General features: G+C 38.5%; 1 protein-coding gene across 3 annotated transcripts in view; it reads left to right on the forward strand.

The window, feature by feature from the left end:
* Window positions 1-17,562, forward strand: part of ACTR2 (ARP2 actin related protein 2 homolog) — a 40,871-nt gene extending 23,309 nt beyond the window's left edge. For all 3 annotated transcript variants that reach the window (XM_025405753.1, XM_025405754.1, XM_025405755.1), the window contains 5 exons: window positions 583-719; window positions 2,369-2,518; window positions 7,691-7,836; window positions 11,651-11,783; window positions 14,891-17,562. In XM_025405753.1, coding sequence (XP_025261538.1) covers window positions 583-719; window positions 2,369-2,518; window positions 7,691-7,836; window positions 11,651-11,783; window positions 14,891-15,061 — 737 coding nt within the window. In that variant the 3' untranslated portion in view covers window positions 15,062-17,562. The remainder of the gene's footprint in view (window positions 1-582; window positions 720-2,368; window positions 2,519-7,690; window positions 7,837-11,650; window positions 11,784-14,890) is intronic.
* The last annotated feature ends 2,747 nt before the right edge of the window (window positions 17,563-20,309 follow it).

Raw genomic sequence — 20,309 nt, forward strand, 5'->3', positions numbered from 1 at the left:
TTAAGAACATGTTCTGCTGGGTATGGTGGCTCATACCTGTAACCCCAACAGTTTGGGAGGCCAAGGCGGACAGATCACTTGAGGCCGGGAGTTCGAGACCAGGTTGGGCAACATGGGGAAACCCTGTCTCTACAAAAAAATACAAAAATTAGCCAGGCATGATGGAGGAGCATGTCTGTAGTCCCAGCTACTCAGGAGGCTAATGTGGGAAGTATGACTGGAACCCAGGAAATGAAGGTTGCAGTGAGCCTAGATTGAGCCACTGGTACTTCTCCAGCCTTGGTGACAGAGCCAGATCCTGTCTCAAAAAAAAAAAAAAAAAAAGTCCTGTTTTTCAGTCCTCGGTCTCAGGGTCTGTTTCTTCTCACCTCCTTGGGCAGCACATAATAGTAGACCAGAAGTCTGAAAAGAGAACACTCGCTTTAATACTTATGCATTAGAAAAACCTGCAAAGTAAATAATAAATTCTGGCTTCTAGTTGGTTACGTTTCTATTTTGGCTTCCGTACTGTATTTGGAACTTGCTGGCTTTGATTTTTCTGATACGACTTTTTATTTAACCCCCCCTCCGGCTTTTATGCAGGTTTATTGACTGGTGTAGTGGTAGACTCTGGAGATGGTGTGACTCACATTTGCCCAGTATATGAAGGCTTTTCTCTCCCTCATCTTACCAGGAGACTGGATATTGCTGGGAGGGATATAACTAGATATCTTATCAAGGTAAGTGAAAGGAAAATATCATGGAAATTAAATTTTGTAATTTGTTTACCATCTTAACACAGAATTGAATGTATCATTTTAGGATTCCAGTAAATCTGTACCACTAGAGAAATTACCCAATTACCTCCCTTATTTATATAAAAATCCATATAAGTTTTATACACATGAAGAGAAAAAGATACATAAAAACAAGAAAAAAAGATGTACAAACATGATCTCTGTATACTACTGAGAGTACATTATATCATTACCTAATTATATTTGTTATTCCTGAGGAATGAGTAGACAGATATTTCAAGGATGGAAGAGACCCCTATCTTGAAACTTTCCTGGTCAGCTCAGGCAGCCTTTTCTGCCATAAAACCTTTCTTTGAGCAGGTATGTTTTAAGCCATATTCTTGGTTGGGTTGCCTACACTTGTCCTTTCCCACAAAATACAGTGATAGCAAATTAATGATATTTGAGAAAAACAGCCCAAATACACCAGACTTTAATGTTTAGTAGTTTTCATGGAATATATCCAGTTTTTAACATTTACTATTTTAGTTTACTTGTGACTATAACTAGTTATAATTTTCTTTAAAACATTGCTGGAGAAGGTACATAAGGCGTCTACTTGCTAACATATATCATTTTGAATATTAAAATTTAGAAAATGGTTTATACCAGAATTCTGTAATTACTCTATCCTCTCCAGGACAGTGGTTCTCACCAGGAGACAGTGCTGTCCCCTGGGGGATATTAGCAATTTCTGGATGCATTTTTGGTTGTCTGAGCTGGGCAGGAATGCTACTGAACATTCTGTAATGAATAGGGCTGGCTGCACCACAAACAATGTATAGTCTGTCAGTGGTGCTACTGTTAAGAAACCCTGTCTCTGCATTAAATTGGGTTGCACTGTCTTTACCTTGACATTGGGTTCCTTCAGGGTCATTTAAAGTAATCCTCCTCATGAGGGGAGATTAAATTAATGAAAATTATAATACTCTCATTTTAGGCCAAAATTCAAAGGGTAACCAACAGAATTTCTGGGGTTGTCTTTAGAACACAGACTCAAATATTAGAGGATATTTTTTTTTATTTGTAAAGTCTAGTAATGTTTTTTCTCTCAGTGGGTTTTTTTAAAAAAAACTAATATTTTCTAGCATTTAAGAAACATAACAATAGAGATTATACCTTTGAGTATCCCAATAATTCCCTTATCATTTGTTAAACAAATGCTATTGCCGTTCTAATATGTGCCAGACGCAGTACTAGAAGCTAAAGATAAAACTTTTAAAGACTTGGGGGCATTTCGTAAATATGGCATTAATTGTATGAGCAAACTGCAGGCTACAGGAGTCCAGCACTAAAATAATATTTATTAATATACTTTTGATTGTTTATCAAAACATTACTACTCATGTAGAGCTTTTCAAAAACTGACTTTTCTAGTCATTTTACTGACTTATTTATGAATTGTTAATTATTTTACCCTCTCTAAATCCTTTTATGGGGGGTAAACTCCTACTTCTGAAATACTCAGTAGGAGCTGAGAATCCACTGCCCATTCTGTTATTGAGGTGACATATTTAATGAGCAGTAATAGCTTTTGCAGAGTAGAACTCATTCAGATCTATTATGAACTTACTGCTATTGTTTTGTACCAGCTGCTTCTGTTGCGAGGATATGCCTTCAACCACTCTGCTGATTTTGAAACGGTTCGCATGATTAAAGAAAAACTGTGTTACGTGGGATATAATATTGAGCAAGAGCAGAAACTGGCCTTAGAAACCACAGTACTAGTTGAATCTTATACAGTAAGTGTTTCCAGTGTATAATATATATATATATGTTTTAAAGTGGGCAGCCATGGTTATTGGTGTCAGCTTGAGGTTTTCTTAAGAATCAGTATTTTTGTCTTGGGTTGTTGCAATATGTATATGTGTGACTTTTAATGTCTCTTTCTACATTAAGATGCTATTTAATTATTTTAGGGCACCATATAATGCAAATTTAAGCAAGAATCATAAATTACTCTCTACACTAGGATATAATTAGATGCGAGATGTTATTTTGAGATTCTAGTATTTGGCATAGCATTTCTCAACATATGTTTCACAGAACTTTATTTCCCTGAGATGTTAATAAGCATTTCACAAAAATTAAAAAGAATTACATTGTCAAATAAGTTTGGGAAATCACTGTAGAACTCAAGAGCCTTTGGTATGCTAATATATACACAATTAATATAGTATGCGTGTTTCTCAGACTTACACTCTAGGACTTTTCAGAATTTCATGGGATTAGTGGTCTAAGAAACGTACTTTGGAAATGGTCATTCTGGAGCATTGCTTTACTAATTCAGTAGGTGGCAGCCTTTCCTGACTTAATATTTTTTAATGAGGTGTTAAATGTTAACTTGAAATTGTAACTAATGAAATTTAGGACCTAGTTATAGTTTATAATACCAGAGGAGTTGACTAGTTATTACTAAAATGAAATAGTAATAGGCAATAAAGGCAAGTATTTTAAAACCATATGATGCATACTAGCTCTACATATTCACAAATATGTGCAAAATAGTCATTTTAAAAATAATTATAAAAAATTTGTTGTTGGCTGGGTGCAGTGGCTCACGCCTGTAAATCCCAGCACTTTGGGAGGCCGAGGAGGGTGGATCACCTGAGGTCAGGAGTTGGAGACCAGCCTGGCCAACATGGCGTAAACCCCATCTACTAAAAATGCAAAAAATTAGCTGAGCAAGGTAGTGGGCACCTGTAATCTCAGCTACTCAGCAGGCTGAGGAAGGAGAATTGCTTCAGCCCAGGAGGCAGAGGCTGCAGTGAGCTGAGATCATGCCACTGCACTCCAACCTGGGTGACAGAGCAAGACTCCATGTTGTAAAAAAAAAAAAATGAGTTGTTAAGATAGTGACCCAAATATTCAGTAAACCTATTTTAAATTTTTTTTTAATTTATTTTTTATTACACTTTAAGTTCTGAGATACACGTGCAGAAAATGCAAGTTTGTTACATAGGTATACATGTGCTATGGTGGTTTGCTGCACCCATCAACCCGTCATCTGCATTAGATATTTCTCCTAATGCTATCCCTCCCCTTGCCCCCCAACCCACGACAGGCCCCATGTGTGATGTTCCCCTTCCAGTGCCCATATGTTCTCATTGTTCAACTCCCACTTATGAGTGAGAACATTTGGTGTTTGGTTTTCTGTTCCTGTGTTAATTTGCTGAGAATGATGGTTTCCAGCTCCACCCATGTCCCTGTAAAGGACATGAACTCATTCTTTTTTTATGGCTGCATGGTATTCCATGGTGTATATGTGCCACGGTTTCTTTATCCACTGCAACATTGATGGGCATTTGGGTTGGTACCAAGTCTTTACTGTTGTGAATGGTGCTGCAATAAACATATGTATGCATGTGTCTTTATAGTAGCTTGATTTATAATCCTTTGGGTATATAACCAGTAATGGGATCGCTGGGTCAAATGGTATTTCTAGTTCTAGATTCTTGAGGAATCACCACACTGTCTTCCACAATGGTTGAACTAATTTACACTCCCACCAACAGTGTAAAAGCGTTCCTATTTCTCTACATCCTCTCTGGCATCTGTTGTTCCCTGACTTTTTAAGGATCACCATTCTAACTGGCATGAGATTTTGTGGTTTTGATTTGTATTTCTCTAATGACCAGTGATGACTAGGTTTTTTTCATATGTTTATTGGCCACATAAATGTCTTCTTTTGAAAAGTATCTGTTCATATCCTTTGCCCACTTTTTGATGGGGCTATTTGTCTTTTTCTTGTAAATTTGTTTAAGTTCCTTGTAGATTCTGGATATTAACCGTTTGTCAGATGGATAGATTGCAAAAAATTTTCCCATTCTGTAGGTTGCCTGTTCACTCTGTTGATAGTTTCTTTTGCTGTGCAAGAAGCTCTTTAGTTTAATTAGATCCCATTTGTCTATTTTGGCTTTTGTTGCAATTGCTTTTGGTGTTTTAGTCATGAAGTCTTCGCCCATGCCTGTGTCCTGAATGGTATTGTCTAGGTTTTCTTCTAGGAGTAAACCCATTTTGTAACTTAATCATCTCCAGATTTGCTCTGGAGATTCCTTCCTGAAGTCTTCTTGATAGTTTCTCTAGTTGTCTAACTTTCCATCTACCTGATTAGTTTGTAAGAAAGTGGCTGGCACAGGGCAAAAGATAAGCAAACTAGAAATGTAAAACGTGTTTTATTTCTTCCTTCTCTCTTTTCTCAAAGCATTTGAGGTAGACTACAAAAATATATACAAATAGGCTGGGTGTAGTGGCTCACACCTGTAATCCCAGCATTTTGGAAGGCTGAGATAGGAGGATCACTTGAGGCCAGGAGTTCATGACCAGCCTGGGCAATGTAACAAGAAGACCCTGTCTCTACAAAAAATACAAAAATTTGCCAGGCGTAGTGGCACATGCATGTAGTCCTAGCTAGTTGAGAGGCTGAGGTGGGAAGATTGCTTGAGCCCAGGAGTTCAAGGCTGAAGTTTTGAGGCAGAGCTAGGATTGCACCACTGCACTCCTGCCTGGGTGAAGGAGCGAGACCCTGTCTCAAAAAAACAAAGCAAAAACCCATATATATATTTACATATATATATATATTTGATATATACACACACATATATACAAGTATAAAGTAATAAGCTGGTGAGTAAGTAAAGAGGGGCATGAGTGGACAAATACAGAACAGGGTAAGATTTGGTGCAAAGAAATGGGATGCCTACATTTAACAGTTCATTAAGGTGGTTAGAAAACTTGACCCCATGTTGGCCAGCAGCCAGAGCATGGAAAGAAGCCACACTATCAGGCTTCGAGTGCTTAAGGAAGGAGGTTTTGCTAGTAAGATCTGCTGTGCGAAGTTTTTCCAAATATTTTGGATGATTTCATGTGAACCCACCTGACGGAGGTGGCTTTTTTAAGGTTGTAAGTTTTGGTAACCTTTTTTTTTCTTTCTCTTTTGAGACAGGGTCTCCTCACTCTGTTGCCCAGGCTACAGTGCAGTGGCATGATCTCGGCTCACTTCAGTCTCAGTCTCCCAGAGTTAGGTGATCCTCCCACCTTAGCCTCCTAGGTAGCTGGGACCAGAATCAGTCAGTTTTGGAATCTAAACAATCACTGTAATTGGCCAGGCGTGGTGGCTCATCCCTGTAATCCCAGTACTTTAGGAGGCCGAGATGGGAGGATCATTCGAGCCCAGGAGTTCAAAAACAGCCTAAGTAACAAAGCAAGACCCCATCTCTACAAAAATAAACAAAATGAGCCAGACATAGTAGTGTGCACCTGTAGTGCCAGCTACTTGGGAGGCTGAAGTGGGAAGATCACTTGAATCTGGGAGATTGAGGCTGCAGTGAGCCATGATCACACCACTGCCCTCTAGCCTGGACAATAGAGCAAGACCCTATCTCAAAAAAAAAAAAAATATATATATATATATATAGTAGGGCCGGGCATGGTGGCTCATGCCTGTAATCCCAGCACTTTTGGAAGGCCAAACTGGGCAGATCACTTGAGGCCAGGAGCTCGAGATCACCCTGGCCAACATGCAGAAACTGTCTCTACTAAAAATACAAAAATTAGCCAGGCGTGGTGGCACATGCCTGTAATCTCAGCTACTTGGGTGGCTGAGGTATAAGAATCATTTGAACCCGGTAGGCAGAGGTTGCACTGAGCCAAGATCAAGCCACTGCACTCCAGTCTGGGTGACAGAGCGAGACTGTCTCAAAAAAAAAAAAAAGTAATTATATTATGAATGTACTGTTAGACTTGTTAATGTAAAATTAATTCTGGTATCTTGTATAGAAATGTGTCAAATGCCAGCATACATGGGCATGCTTATTACTTAGGACAATCCAGTGAATTGTGAGGTGTTATGAGAGGAAGTTTGTACTTAACATTGCTCATTTAATTAAATATGAACATGATGTGTGACTGACAAGGTTTTTTTGTACAAAGTCATAATATGACACCTGATTTGTTTAAATCTTATTTGCTTAAATTGAAATTATATTTATCAGTTATTTAAAATTTATTAGGACCTAGTAGGATACAACAGAATTGCCTAATAAAAATAGTCTAGATCAGTGTTCTGTAAACTTCTTTGATCATAAAACATTTTTTGGATTAAATGATTTGATAGAAGTGGCACACATGTTATAAAGTATTTTGATGGCAAAATAATAGTTTCACAGAGTAATTATTTGGTGACATAAAATTATTTAAAATGTTTGATGTAGCTGGGTGCAGTGGTTCATGCCTGTAATCCCAACACTTTGGGAGGCCGAGGCGGGCAGATCACCTGAGGCCAGGAGTTCAATACCTGGTCAACATGATGAAACCCCGTCTTTACTAAAAATATAAAAATATGCTGGCGTGGTGGCGCATGCCTGTAATCCCAGCAACTCAGGAGGCTGAGGCAGGAGAATTGCTTGAACCTAGGAGACAGAGGTTGGAGTGAGCCGAGATTGCGCCATTGCGCTCCAGCCTGGGTGACAAGAGTGAAACTCCATCTCAGTCAGTCAATCAATGTTTAACATGTCTAATAGCAGAAATATCCATAAAATCACAAATATGTTAAAATTATAAAACTGCAGTAACACATAGCAGCAGTAATCAAAATACAGTGGTTGGTTAGTGATGGCTGTTTCTGCTTTGCTGCAAATGTCATGCACTCATGCATCAGTGATTTCTCCAAGAAATTCCTGATATTTGGGGGCATGGCATACCACTTTTAAAAGCAAAACAGAATGTGATGATAAGAACAGTTACCTGAATCTATTTAATTTACCTTTTTTTTCCCCAAAATATTTTTTAGGAAAAGTTATTGTTGGTAATGATTTTGGTTACAGAACAGATGTATTTGTAAGTACTAGTGTTCTGGAGAACACTGGGAAATTTTAATCTTTTCTGATTAGTACCTGATTATTCTTGGTTTCTAGCTCCCAGATGGACGTATCATCAAAGTTGGGGGAGAGAGATTTGAAGCACCAGAAGCTTTATTTCAGCCTCACTTGATCAATGTTGAAGGAGTTGGTGTTGCTGAATTGCTTTTTAACACAATTCAGGCGGCTGACATTGATACCAGGTATATTAGAAATGGTGATTTCAAAGTTATTTATCAGAAAAATAATAAAAAAAATTTTAAAGTTACTTATCAGAAATAGGTGGAATTAAATAGAATGACTAAGTTGTTTATAAACTTACTTGAAATAATTTCAGACTTATGGAAAAGTTGCAAGAAAGATATAGAAAACTTAATCTATATCCTTTATCTATATTTACCATTTTACTAATTATAATGTTCTGCGTGTTTGTTTTTTCATTCTGTTTTTTTTCTGAACCGTTTGAGAGTAGATAAAATGCATCAATTCTTTACCAGTTGGTGTTTCCTAAGGATAAAGATACTCTCTTACATAGTCATACTGATTTCAGATCCTTTGGAGATAAACCCAGTAGTGGAATTGCTGTATCATATGGTAGTTCTATTTTTAACTTTTTGAGGAACCTCCATACTGTTTTCCGTAATAGCTGTACTAATTCACACTCCCACCAGCAGTGTACAAGGGTTTCCTTTCCTCCACATCCTTGCCAGTATTTGTTACCTTTTCTCTTTTTTGATAATAGCCATTCTAACAGGTGTGAAGTGATATCTCATTGTGGTTTAATTTGCATTTATTTCCCTGATGATTAGGGATGCTTAGCATTTTTTCCATTTGTATGTGTTTTGAGAAATGTTTATTCAGGTCATTTGCTCATTTATTAATTGAGTTATTTGTTTTCTTGCTATTGAGTCATTTGAGATTTGAGTTTCTTATATATTTGGGATATTAACTCCTTATCAGATGTCTGGTTTGCAAGTATATTCTCACATTCTATAGGTTGTATCTTCACTTTGTTGATTAATTCTTTTGCTGTGCAGAAACTTCTTTTGTTGTTGTTATTGGTTTGTTTTTTGTGTTTTTTTGAGATGGAATGTCACTCTCTCACCCAGGCTGGAGTGTAGTGGTGCAGTCTTGGCTCACTGCAACCTCTGCCTCCTGTTTTCAAGAGATTCTCGTGCCTCAGCCTCCCAAGTAGCTGGGATTACAGGCATGCACCACCATGCCTAGGTTTTTTGTTTGTTTGTTTGTTTGTTTGTTTTTGGATTTTTTAGTAGAGATGGGGTTTTGCCATATTGACCAGGCTGGTCTCGAGCTCCTGGCCTCAAGTGATCCACCCCCCTCAGCCTACCAAAGTGCTGAGAGAAACTTCTTAGTTTGATGTAAATGCATGTATTTTTGTTAGATATTGCCAAATTTCCCTCTCTGGCAGTTGTATCATTTATCCTTTCCACCAGTCTGATGAGTGAGACGTTATTTCAGTGTAATTTTACTTTTTATTTCTCTCATTAAGAGTGAAGTCAAGCCAGGTGTGGTGGCTTCTGGCTGTAATTGCAGCACTTTGGGAGGCTGAGCAGGAGGTGTGCTTAAGCCCAGGAGTTTAAGACCAGCCTGGGCAACATATGGACATCCTGTCTTTACATAAATTTTTTTCAAAAAGATTAGCCAGGTGTGGTGGTGGTGTACTCCTGTAGTCCTAGCTACTCAGAAGGCTGAAGTGGGAGGATCACTTGAGCCTGAGAGGTAGAGGCTGCAGTGAGCCACGATTGTGCCACTGCACTGCAGCCTGGGTGACAGAGTGAGACCCTGTCTCTCCCCACCTCCACAAAAAAAAAGTTACTATGAAAATTATATATATATATAAAACATATTTTTGTATATTTAAGGGACTTTTTTTTTTTTTAATAGAGTCTTGCTCTGTCGCCAGGCTGGAGTGCAGTGGTGCAATCTCAGCTCACTGCAACCTCCATCTCCTGGGTTAAAGCGATTCTCCTGCCTCAACCTCCCAAGTAGCTGGGACTACAGGTGCGTGCCACCACGCCCAGCTAATTTTTGTATTTTTAGTAGAGATGGGGTTTCACCATGTTGGCCAGGATGGTCTCTGATCTCTTGACCTCGTGATCCGTCCACCTCGGCCTCCCAAAGTGCTGGGATTACAGGCGTAAGCCACCGCGCCCAGCCTTAAGGGACATTTTTGATTTTTTTTTTTTTTTTTTTGGCAAATCGTTCATGGCTTTTTTGTCTGTAGATTTTGGAGTTTTGGGTTTTTTGTTTTTTTTTTTTCCAGTTTTGAAAAGTTTTCTTTTAGCTTTCTGATGTCTTTTACAGATATTTCCTCTGTTTGCCGTTTGTCTATTGCTCTTAGTGTTTTAGCCATGCAAAAGTTTGTTTTTATTTAGTCATATAAGAAGATTTATAGTCATATTTTATTACAGCTAGAGCTTGAGTCATCGTTAGAAATCCCTTCTCTACACTCAGGTTATAGAGGAATTCACCCAGAAGCATTTTGTACAGCAAGCATTTATTTGTTTGTGTAACCCTGAAGCCACCTAATTAATTTTGATGGGATGGCTTTGGAGCCAGGATAGTAATAGAAATTAATAAAAATAGCAGTTGACTTATAACAAACTATAAACCTTGTGCAAGATGATCAGAAATCGAATCTAGCCTTCATAATTGTGGTAAATTCTCATGATAGGGATTAGATTATTTTGTCCTTTGATTTGATGTTCATTCACAGCAGAATTGTATTTAAAAGTATATGCCGGCCAGGCGCGGTGGCTCACGCCTGTAATCCTAGCACTTTGGGAGGCTGAGGCGGGCGAATCACGAGGTCAGGAGTTCGAGACCGTCCTGGCCAACATGGTGAAACCCGTCTCTACTAAAAATACAAGAAATTAGCTGGGTGTAGTGGCAGGCATCTGTAATCCCAGCTACTCAGGAGGCTAAGGCAGGAGAATCTCTTGAACCCAGGAGGCGGAGCAGTGAGCCGAGATTACGCCACTGCTCTCCAACCCAGGCGACAAAGTGAGACTCTGTATATTAAAAAAAAAAAAAAAAAAAAGTACATTCCTATTGTTGCTGATTAGGGCTTCGACGTTCCCAAAGCGTGGAGTCAGATTCAGTACCTTCTCCGCAGTGTTGGCATTGCAAAGTGGAATAACTCAAATTTTGTTTTGTGTGTTCTGCATGTTGAAAATGTACATGTAAATGCTTATGTGTACTTATCACGTGAATCTGTATTTCAACTGCTTAGTTTATGCGACATTCACCAGGCTTGCTTTGGCAATTAAATACAAAAACAGTGCTTTGTTGGAGTTGCAGTAGCTTTAGCCATTGAGAACCTGGAAGCCAGGTTGAATAAGGCCAAAATGGGTGCAAATCAGCTCCCAAACTTTGTATTATTCCTCAGACCCTCACTCAGATTCTGTTACTTTTACTACATATGCAGTCTTTTTAGATTGGATTATCTGATATCATAGACAACAGCATATTTAAGGAAAAAAGAGGGTGCTGCTATAAGAAGCATACACATCAGTCTAGCCAAAAATAACAGCAGACAGCCTCTAAGCAAAGGAACAAAAAAGAGAAAACTACAAAAGATAAATAAAAAATTAAAAAGCAGGAATTCTGGATTAAAGTAGAATAGGGCTAATTATAGTAAATCACCACATTTCAATGGCTTTAGGGAAGCATGTGACAACATAGTCCAAGTACTAGAAATTTGTAATGTAAATCTTGATCATTATTAGAAGTCTCAGTTACATTCACACAAAAAAAATGTATTATATACTTTTAGAAGTATTTTATTTTCATCAAAATTATAAAAAGGTTTTATGTGTAAAGAGGGGTCATTACTTCACAGTAGTAATAACAGCAAAAATTCAGCCCTGTGATTTACATGTGGAATTTTATTTAATTCTCCCAGCAACCCCATGAGGCTGACATAAGTAACAGTAACCCTTAGATACCATTTTCCTAACCTAAAACTCCAAATGAATAACCATTGTGTCTTTCTAGATCTGAATTCTACAAACACATTGTGCTTTCTGGAGGGTCTACTATGTATCCTGGCCTGCCATCACGGTTGGAACGAGAACTTAAACAGCTTTACTTAGAACGAGTTTTGAAGGGTGATGTGGAAAAACTTTCTGTAAGTATTAGTAAATCAACTATTATTAACATTCTTTTAAAAGACTGTACAGTAGTTTGTGAATCTTGACAACCACCAGAGGGGGCAAGATGTCTTCCAAAACAAATTCCTACTGCAGTCAAGTGCAGCCTGGAAATGATAGGAAGAGGGAAATAGTTCAAGATAAGCTCTGGTCACCTCTATAGTCAATGGATGGAGGCAGTGAGGTCAGGGCCAAAAGTTCTGGTTCATCTGTAACAACTAGCACAGACTCTGAGGCGCCTCTATGTGCAAAAGAAGAACCTGCTGTACTATGGGGGAATAAATGCCCCACTTGAGGTTTTTTTTGTTGTTTTTTGTTTTTTTTTTTAAACTTATTTTGGATATGCAATCAGCCTTTAGCACTTCTCTTGGGCTGTCTCATATTTCTGACTTTGTTTGTTACATATGTTGTCTTCTCTCCTCCGTCAGATTGTAAAACATCATGTCTCAAATTTTTTTGCATCCCGGTAACTGTCATAGCTCTTGAAACAGACTTTAATTGGTAGTTGTTGGTATGTACAGTAGAAAGAAATTTTTTAACTAGTAATAGTTGATGTTTCTTTGGCATGGGTTTGTGTGTTTTTTCCACCAAACTCTGGACTATGTGAAATATACAGTATGTGCTGTATACTCAACCAAGAGTTATCTAATCTTGAGTTATTCTCTGAGCTTTGTCTCACTGACTTTGATCAACTATTTTAGATAATGAGATTATGTATTATAGAGTACTGTATGTTACATCTTTCATATATGACTCAAATTGTTGAAATTAAATTGAGTATGGGCTCACATACATTAAACAGATTAACAGACTCGAAAGGAGCCATGCTGTCTAGGTACTTCACTCATTTTTCTGATTTTATTGAGTTTTACATATAATTTATAATTGATCTCAGGTGATCATTTATTCAGCAAACATTTCTTGAACTCCTGGGTGCCAGACATAGGTCTAGGTGCTGGGGACAAACAAAACAATGAAAACAGAATCCCTGCTTTTAGTCTAAATAATGTATTAGTGGTAATAAGTGATATGAAGAAAAGTAAGGTGAAGAGCTGGAAACTGTTAGTGGTTGGAGCGGTTGTGTGCTCCTTCATAAACTGTGATCAGGAAAGGCCTAAGGCCTTCTGGGTGAAGTGACTTTTGATCAGAGACCTAAGTTGAGCGTGAGAGGAGTGAGCCATGCAGCTATCTGGGGGAAGAATCTTATAGGCAGGAACAATGCAAAAGCCCCAGGTTGGTGGGAATGTGCCAGTGTGGCTGGAGCAGAGAGAGCAAGGGAGGAGGACACGTGGGATATGAGGTCAGAAGGGTAGCAGGAGGGCAGGTCTTGTTCAGCCATGGTAAAGGGTTTGGCTTGACTCCTGGTGAAATGGAAAGTCTTGGGTGCCGGGGCGGTTTAAGCAGAGAAATGATAGGATCTGATGTATATTTTTAAGGGCTCATTAAGTCTGGTGTGTTGAATAGACTCGGGGGAGGAGGGAACAAAGGTGGGCATAGACCAGTTACGAGGCACTGAGAGGAGGGAAGGGATGGTAGAGTTTTAGAATAGAGGAGGAGGTTGCAATGGTTGTTTTGGAGAATGGAAGAGAGAATAGAGAAATGTAATAGGATTACCATGCAGCAGCAAGCTCAGTTGAGGTTAGTGATACATTGAAGCAAGATGTTTTGTATCTTTCTTATCTTGTTCAGCTGCTTGAGAGCAGGTGCATGAGTTCAGCAAGGAGGGAGTGGTAAATGGAGTAATCTGATAGAATGAGTTTCATTGGAGCTGTGGAGTTTTAGGGATGAGCAAGATGCAGCAATGAAGAGCAAGAACTCATATTACCAAACCTCCAGGGTTAAGGTAGTGTGTGAGAGAGAAACAGTAAGCAGTTGAGATATTTACAGAAGCAGCGTCTTCAGGGGCTAGCTAAGTTTCCCTTAGAGCAGAGGTGGGCATTTATAGCCCTTATGCCAAAACTGTTTTTTTGTTTTTGTTTTAACTCTTATTAGAACACAGCCAAGCCCATTTGTTTACATAATGTTACCTGTTGTCACTTAGTATCTGTGGGCACCTTCTAGCTACATGTGGGGTTGGGTACTTGTCACACCTGCAAAGCCTCAAGTATCTGGCCCTTTCCAAAAAAATTTGCTGACCCCTACCTAAGAGCAAGAAAGCTAAAGGAACAATTAAAATAGTCTCAGAATTGGTAAATAAACTCATGTTTTTCTTTATCTTGGAAACCCTTACAGTTCTCAGAACCCTTACAGTTCATTTATGTGACATAAATATACAAATGATTTAGAATGACATAGTTACATTGGGTGTTTTTTGCAGGATTGTGACACTGTAAATGAAAAACTTGCTATGTCATTTTAAGGTCTCTTTCAGTGTTGACCAACCATAAAGATAAGGAGGGTGTGTCCTTCCTAGACACTTAATAGTAGCTACAGAGTATAAAACTTTTCCCAGTTGTCTTTAATTTTGGTTACTGTGTTCATTTTCTCATAACATCCCCATGATTTGTTTTGACCATATTTGGCCTTGTTTATTTTAAGAACATTTCATTTGATTTTGAGACAATAGAAAGTAAGCTTTGCTTAAAAGAAAAGAACTTCAGTTTTACTCAGTAGCACTGGACTAGAATCATAACAGTATTAGACCTTTAAGAAGTCATGCAAGTCCTCTTATCCAGACTTCGTTTGATAGCAAAGTGACTTTCCCAAGTGGTCATCTGCCAGGGGATGGGAAATTTGCGCTAATTATGTCTCTCATGTTTGGTCCCTCAGTAGGGTGTTAAGTCATGTAATTTACTGATCAAATTAGGACACTCAAGAATGAAAAGGGGTGGTGTTAATAATGATGGGACACCACGTGTAAATCAGGACTGTTCCAGGCATGCTGGGATGGATGTGTGGTCTCCTAAACATGAGCTTTGGCCAAATTACTAAGTGTTCCTGTACCTCAGGTACCAAATCCTACCGTTCTACTTATATCACAGGACTGTTGCAAGGTTGAGCGAGAGCATATATTTAAAAGTCATTTTCATAAAGCAGAAAGCACTGTGCACATGTACCATTTTATTATCCTTTCTTTCTCCTTTAGAAATTTAAGATCCGCATTGAAGACCCACCCCGCAGAAAGCACATGGTATTCCTGGGTGGTGCAGTTCTAGCGGATATCATGAAAGACAAAGACAACTTTTGGATGACCCGGCAAGAGTACCAAGAAAAGGGTGTCCGTGTGCTGGAGAAACTTGGTGTGACTGTTCGATAAACTCCAAAGCTTGTTCTCATCACACCCGTAATGCTTTCTTTTTTCCTTTATTGCCAATCTTTGAACTCATTCAACTCCAGGACGTGGAAGAGGCCTCTCTCTGCCCTTTGACTGGAAAGGTCAAGTTTTATTCTGGTGTCTTGGGGAAACTTTGTTAAATTTTTGTTAATGTGGGTAAATCTGAGTTTAATTCAACTGCTTCCCTACATAGACTAGAGGGCTCAGGATCCTGTCTGCTGCTTTGTTTCTTCTAAGTAGGCATTTAGATCATTCCTGTAGGCTTCCTGTTTTCACTTTACTGCTCTAATGCTGCTAGTCGTAGTCTTTAGCACACTAGGTGGTATGCCTTTATTAGCATAAGAAAAAAACTTCAGGAGCTTTTACATATTACTGGGATGGGGGGTGGTTCGGGATGGGTGGGCAGCTGCTGAACCCTTTAGGGCATTTCCTCTGTAATGTGGCGCTTTCAGCTGTACTGCTGCAGCTTTAAGTACCTTAAAGCTTCTCCTGTGAACATCTTAGGGAAATGTTAGGTTCAGAACTAAAGTGTTTTGGGTGGGTTTTGTTGGGGGGAGGGGTAACAGTGGGTGGTCTTCTGATTTTTATTTTTGAGGTTTTCTCACTGGAGTACATAGAGGAACTTTATTTACAGTACTTTGATTTGGCAGGTTTTCTTCTACTTGTGCTCTGTCTGGAGCTGTTTCCATATGATATAAAAAGCAAGTGTAGTATTCCATTACTATGTGGCTTAGGGATTTATTTATTTTTAAAAATCAACCATGTTAGCTGGGACTAGACTCCCTACAGTCCTTCAATGGAAAAGTAACATTTAAAAATCCTTTTGGTAATTCAAATTACAGATTTAAAAGTGCTTAAGATCTGGTGTTTTGTTAATGCTTCTGTTTATTCCAGAAGCATTAAAGTAACCCATTGCCAAGTATCATTCTTGCAAATTATTCTTTTATGTAACTGACCAGTGCTTAATAAAACAAGCAGGTACTTACAAATAATTACTGGCAGTAGGTTATAATTGGTGGTTTAAAAATAACATTGAAATACGGGACTTGTTGCCAATTGGGTAATTTTCATTAGTTGTTTTGTTTGTTTTGATTTGAAACCTGGAAGTACAGTAAAATTTGACTGTTTAAAATGTTGGCCAAAAAAAAAATCAAGATTTAAATTTTTTATTTGCACTGAAAAACTAATCATAACTGTTAATTCTCAGCCATCTTTGAAGCTTGAAAGAAGAGTCTTTGGTATTTTGTAAATGTTAGCAGACTTTCCTGCCAGTGTCAGAAAATCCTATTTATGAATCCTGTCGGTATTCCTTGGTATCTGAAAAAAATATCAAATAGTACCCGTACATGAGTTCTTTCTAAGTTTGAAAAATAAAAAGAAATTGTATCACACTAATGACAAAATAGAAGTTCTGGAAAAAAATATTTTTCTTCATTTTAAAACTTTTTAACTAATAATGGCTTTGAAAGAAGAGGCTTAATTTGGAGGTGACTAAAATCAAAAGAAATTATTGACTTGAGGGTCTCTGTTTTGTAAGAATACATAATTAGCTTAAATAAGCAGCAAAAGGTTTTAATTATGTAGCTTCTGTTAATATTAAGTGTTTTTTGTCTGTTTTACCTCAATTTGAACAGATAAGTTTGCTTGCATGCTGGACATGCCTCAGAACACATGAATAGCCCGTACCAGATCTTGGGAACATGGATCTTAGAGCCACTTTGGAATAAGTTCTTATATAAATACCCCCAGCCTTTTGAGAATGGGGCTTGTTAAAGGACGCATATGTAGGGCCAGTACCTACTGGCAGTTGGGTTCAGGAAAATAGGATTGACTTGGCCTTGGGTCCCTTGGTCCATTTTAAAATCTGGGAGTAGAAAACAACAAAAAATGGAATGGACTCTTAAAATAATGAAAGAGCATTTATCATTTGTCCCTTGAATGTAGAATTTGTTTTTGATTTCAGAATTCTGCTGGTAAACATGTCAGTTAAAATGGTATATTATGTGTATGTATTATAATTTAGAAATCCCATTTTATAATGTTACTATTCCAAGGTGACATAATACATTTACATTTGGGATTTGGGTGGACTATTATATTTAACTGGAGTTGTTGGCAAGTGTGAATCCCTCAGGAAAAAAAAAAATCTGTTTTAAAAAGCAATCTGATTCTTGGCTCTTGAAACTATTGTTACTTAAATCTCCAATAATTAAAAATTTTAAATTTTTAAATCAGAATTGTCAATACTTTGACCTTTGAGAGGATTTCTTAGAAATACATTTAGTAATGTTCCCAAGAAGTCAATCTTACATTTAAACTTTTTTCTTTAAAACATGGTATTGGTTGTTAACTTTTACACAGTTCTGAGTACTGTTAATATCTGGAAAGTATCTTGAGATATCAGTGGAAAGCTAAACAGTCTAAATTTGACATGAAATACTTCTTTTTGATTCAGAAAATAAAATCAGATTTTTTCAAAGTCAGTTTGAATTTTGTCATTTCTTTCTAATAGTTTTTTCTCTTGTTTCGTTTTATTCGTATTTTTATTTTTGTTAATGCAAGATGAATTGACAGCTTTATGCTCGTTGTTAGGTCAAGTTCATGTCTGTGTTCTATTATTGACAAAACAACTCATTATTTCTGTTATGATTTTATAAATAAGAAAATAGAAGAGCGATTTATAGCTACATCAGAGGCTGTTTTCTTCCAACAGACCGTTTTGTCTCCCAAAAAATTTAAGGTGGCTTTCACAGAATTAGAAATGCTAAAAAGACCGAGGTGTCACATGCCCCCTTTCAAGGACATATTAACTCACCTACAGACTTTTAGGCATATTTAACAAAATAAAAGAAGGATGAAAATACATTTAACTGACCTTTTCTTGTTTTATACTATCCTTGAGGATGAGGGCTGGAGATTAGAGAGTATTTTTGCCTTTCCTTCTTCACGGACTTGTATGTGCAAACCTCATTGCCCGCTTCAGGGCCAGAGTCCTTCCAGACATCGCAAGGTTGCCTCTGGTGTTTCATCAAGTTTCTTCTGAGTTGCAGAAGAAGAATGTGATGACAGCTATCTCTATATGTAATGGAGGAAGAAAATACCAGGCACTGCATAGTGCCCTTGATGGAATGAATGTCTCTCAATGCCCTTCATTTTTTTCTTCCACCCACAAACTTTGACCATTATACAATTGAGTGAGTTTATTAACTGTATTTAGAACCATCAAAGAGGGTAGCCAACTAAAGTGAAGCAGAAACTCGAGGATTGATCTAAACTTAATTTTTTTTTTTTTTTTTTTTGGAGACGGAGTTTCACTCTTGTTGCCTGGCTAGAGTACAGTGGTGCGATCTCGGCTTACCACAATGGCACAATCTCGGCTCACCGCAGCCTCCGCCTCCCAGGTTCAAATGATTCTCCTGCCTCAGCCTCCCAAGTAACTGAGATGACAGGCATGTGCCACCAGCCTGGCTAATTTTGTATTTTTAGTAGAGACAGGGTTTCTCCATGTTGGTCAGGCTGGTCTCGAACTCCCAACCTCAGGTGATCTGTACGCCCCGGCCTCCCAAAGTGCTGGGATTACAGGCGTGAGCCACCACACCTGGCTAAGCTCAGTATTTAACATGCTGTCTAACCTTGGACTAATTGGCCAACTACACACAATACTGGGATACTTTTTTCCTCTGGCTCAAAAATCCCTGACCTCTTTGAAGGTTGAAAAATGCTACATCAGAGGTAAGTAGAGGAGGTGAGGGGTAGTACCTGGGAAAGCATGTTTGCATGTGTGAATATAACTAAAAGGCTAAAATTAGTGACTTTAACCATTATATTGGAAGTAACTTGTAGTCACAGAATAGAAATAAACTTGATTTATGGGGGGTGAAAATAAGGCAGCTATTACATGAATTTCAAGTGGTGTTCACGTAACATTTTAAAAACATTTTAAAGCATCTTTCTCTGTATTGTTTAACATTTGAAATTAGGAAGAAATAAGCTATTGAACCATAGTTACTTTTGTTCAAATTATCTAGACTGGCAGTCTTGTTGCCTATTATAAGTATCTCAGTTTGTGTTATCTGCAGATGTAAAATATCTGAGTAGGGGGAAATCAAATGATTTATCTCTTCCTTTTGGCAGAATGGAGTTCCTGTCGGTTTCATATCTACCCCCTCAACTCCTCCCACCCACCAGAGGAAAAAGGAAAGACTGGAAAAGACTTTGCATATAATTTTCCATGAAACACTTGACATAGGAATAGAAGAATTAGAGAATGTTGAGTAGATTTTCGTGGACCATTTGAAAGGTTTGGTTGGGTTTGGCAAGTGCAGAAAGCAATCACAAAGGTATTACAGAGTGATTCTTATGCCCAGGGTGACCTTTAAGAACGGTGCCCTTTGCCATTCACAGCAAGTGGAGCTTTTGCCTGATGAACGCTTTAAACAGTCGGTGAAAAGAAAACTCCAGTGAGTAACATATTTGCTCTTCCTTAAACATGGGTTTGAAAAAGAGGGCCTCAACTCTTGAGGATAAGGATTCTTAAAATTACACTTTTTGTGCATAAAAGTGTAATTATGGCCAGGCACGGTGGCTCAGGCCTGTAATCGCAGCACTTTGGGAGGCTGAGGCCAGCCGCTCACCTGAGGTTGGAGTTCGAGACCAGCCTGACCAACGTGGAGAAACCCTGCCTCTATTAAAAAATACAAAATTAGCTGGGTGTGGTGGTGCATGCCTGTACTCCCAGCTCCTTGGGAGGCTGAGGCAGGAGAACCGCTTGAACCCGGGAGGCAGAGGTTGTCGTGAGCGGAAATCACGCCATTGCACTCCAGCCTGGGCAACAAGAGCGAATCTCATCTCAAAAAACAAAACGTATCATAAAAATGTGAATGCAAATGCATTACTATCAAAGGTTTTAAGTAGTTAGGGAAATTCTGCCGGGTGTGGTGGCTCACACCTATAATCCCAGCACTTTGGGAGGCCTAGGCGGGCGGATCAGGAGGTCAGGGGATCAAGGCCATCCTGGCGAACACGGTGAAACCCCGTCTCTACTAAAAATACAAAAAAATTAGCCGAGCGTGGTGGCGGGCGCCTGTAGTCCCAGCTTCTCGGGAGACTGAGGCAGGAGAATGGCGTGAACCCGGGAGGCAGCAGAGTTTGCAGTGAGCAAAGATCGCGCCACTGCACTCCAGCCTGGGCAATAGAGCAAGACTCCGTCTCAAAAAAAAATAATAATAAT

This window comes from Theropithecus gelada, chromosome 13, assembly GCF_003255815.1.
Source record: "Theropithecus gelada isolate Dixy chromosome 13, Tgel_1.0, whole genome shotgun sequence".
In the NCBI taxonomy this organism is placed as follows: domain Eukaryota; kingdom Metazoa; phylum Chordata; class Mammalia; order Primates; family Cercopithecidae; genus Theropithecus; species Theropithecus gelada.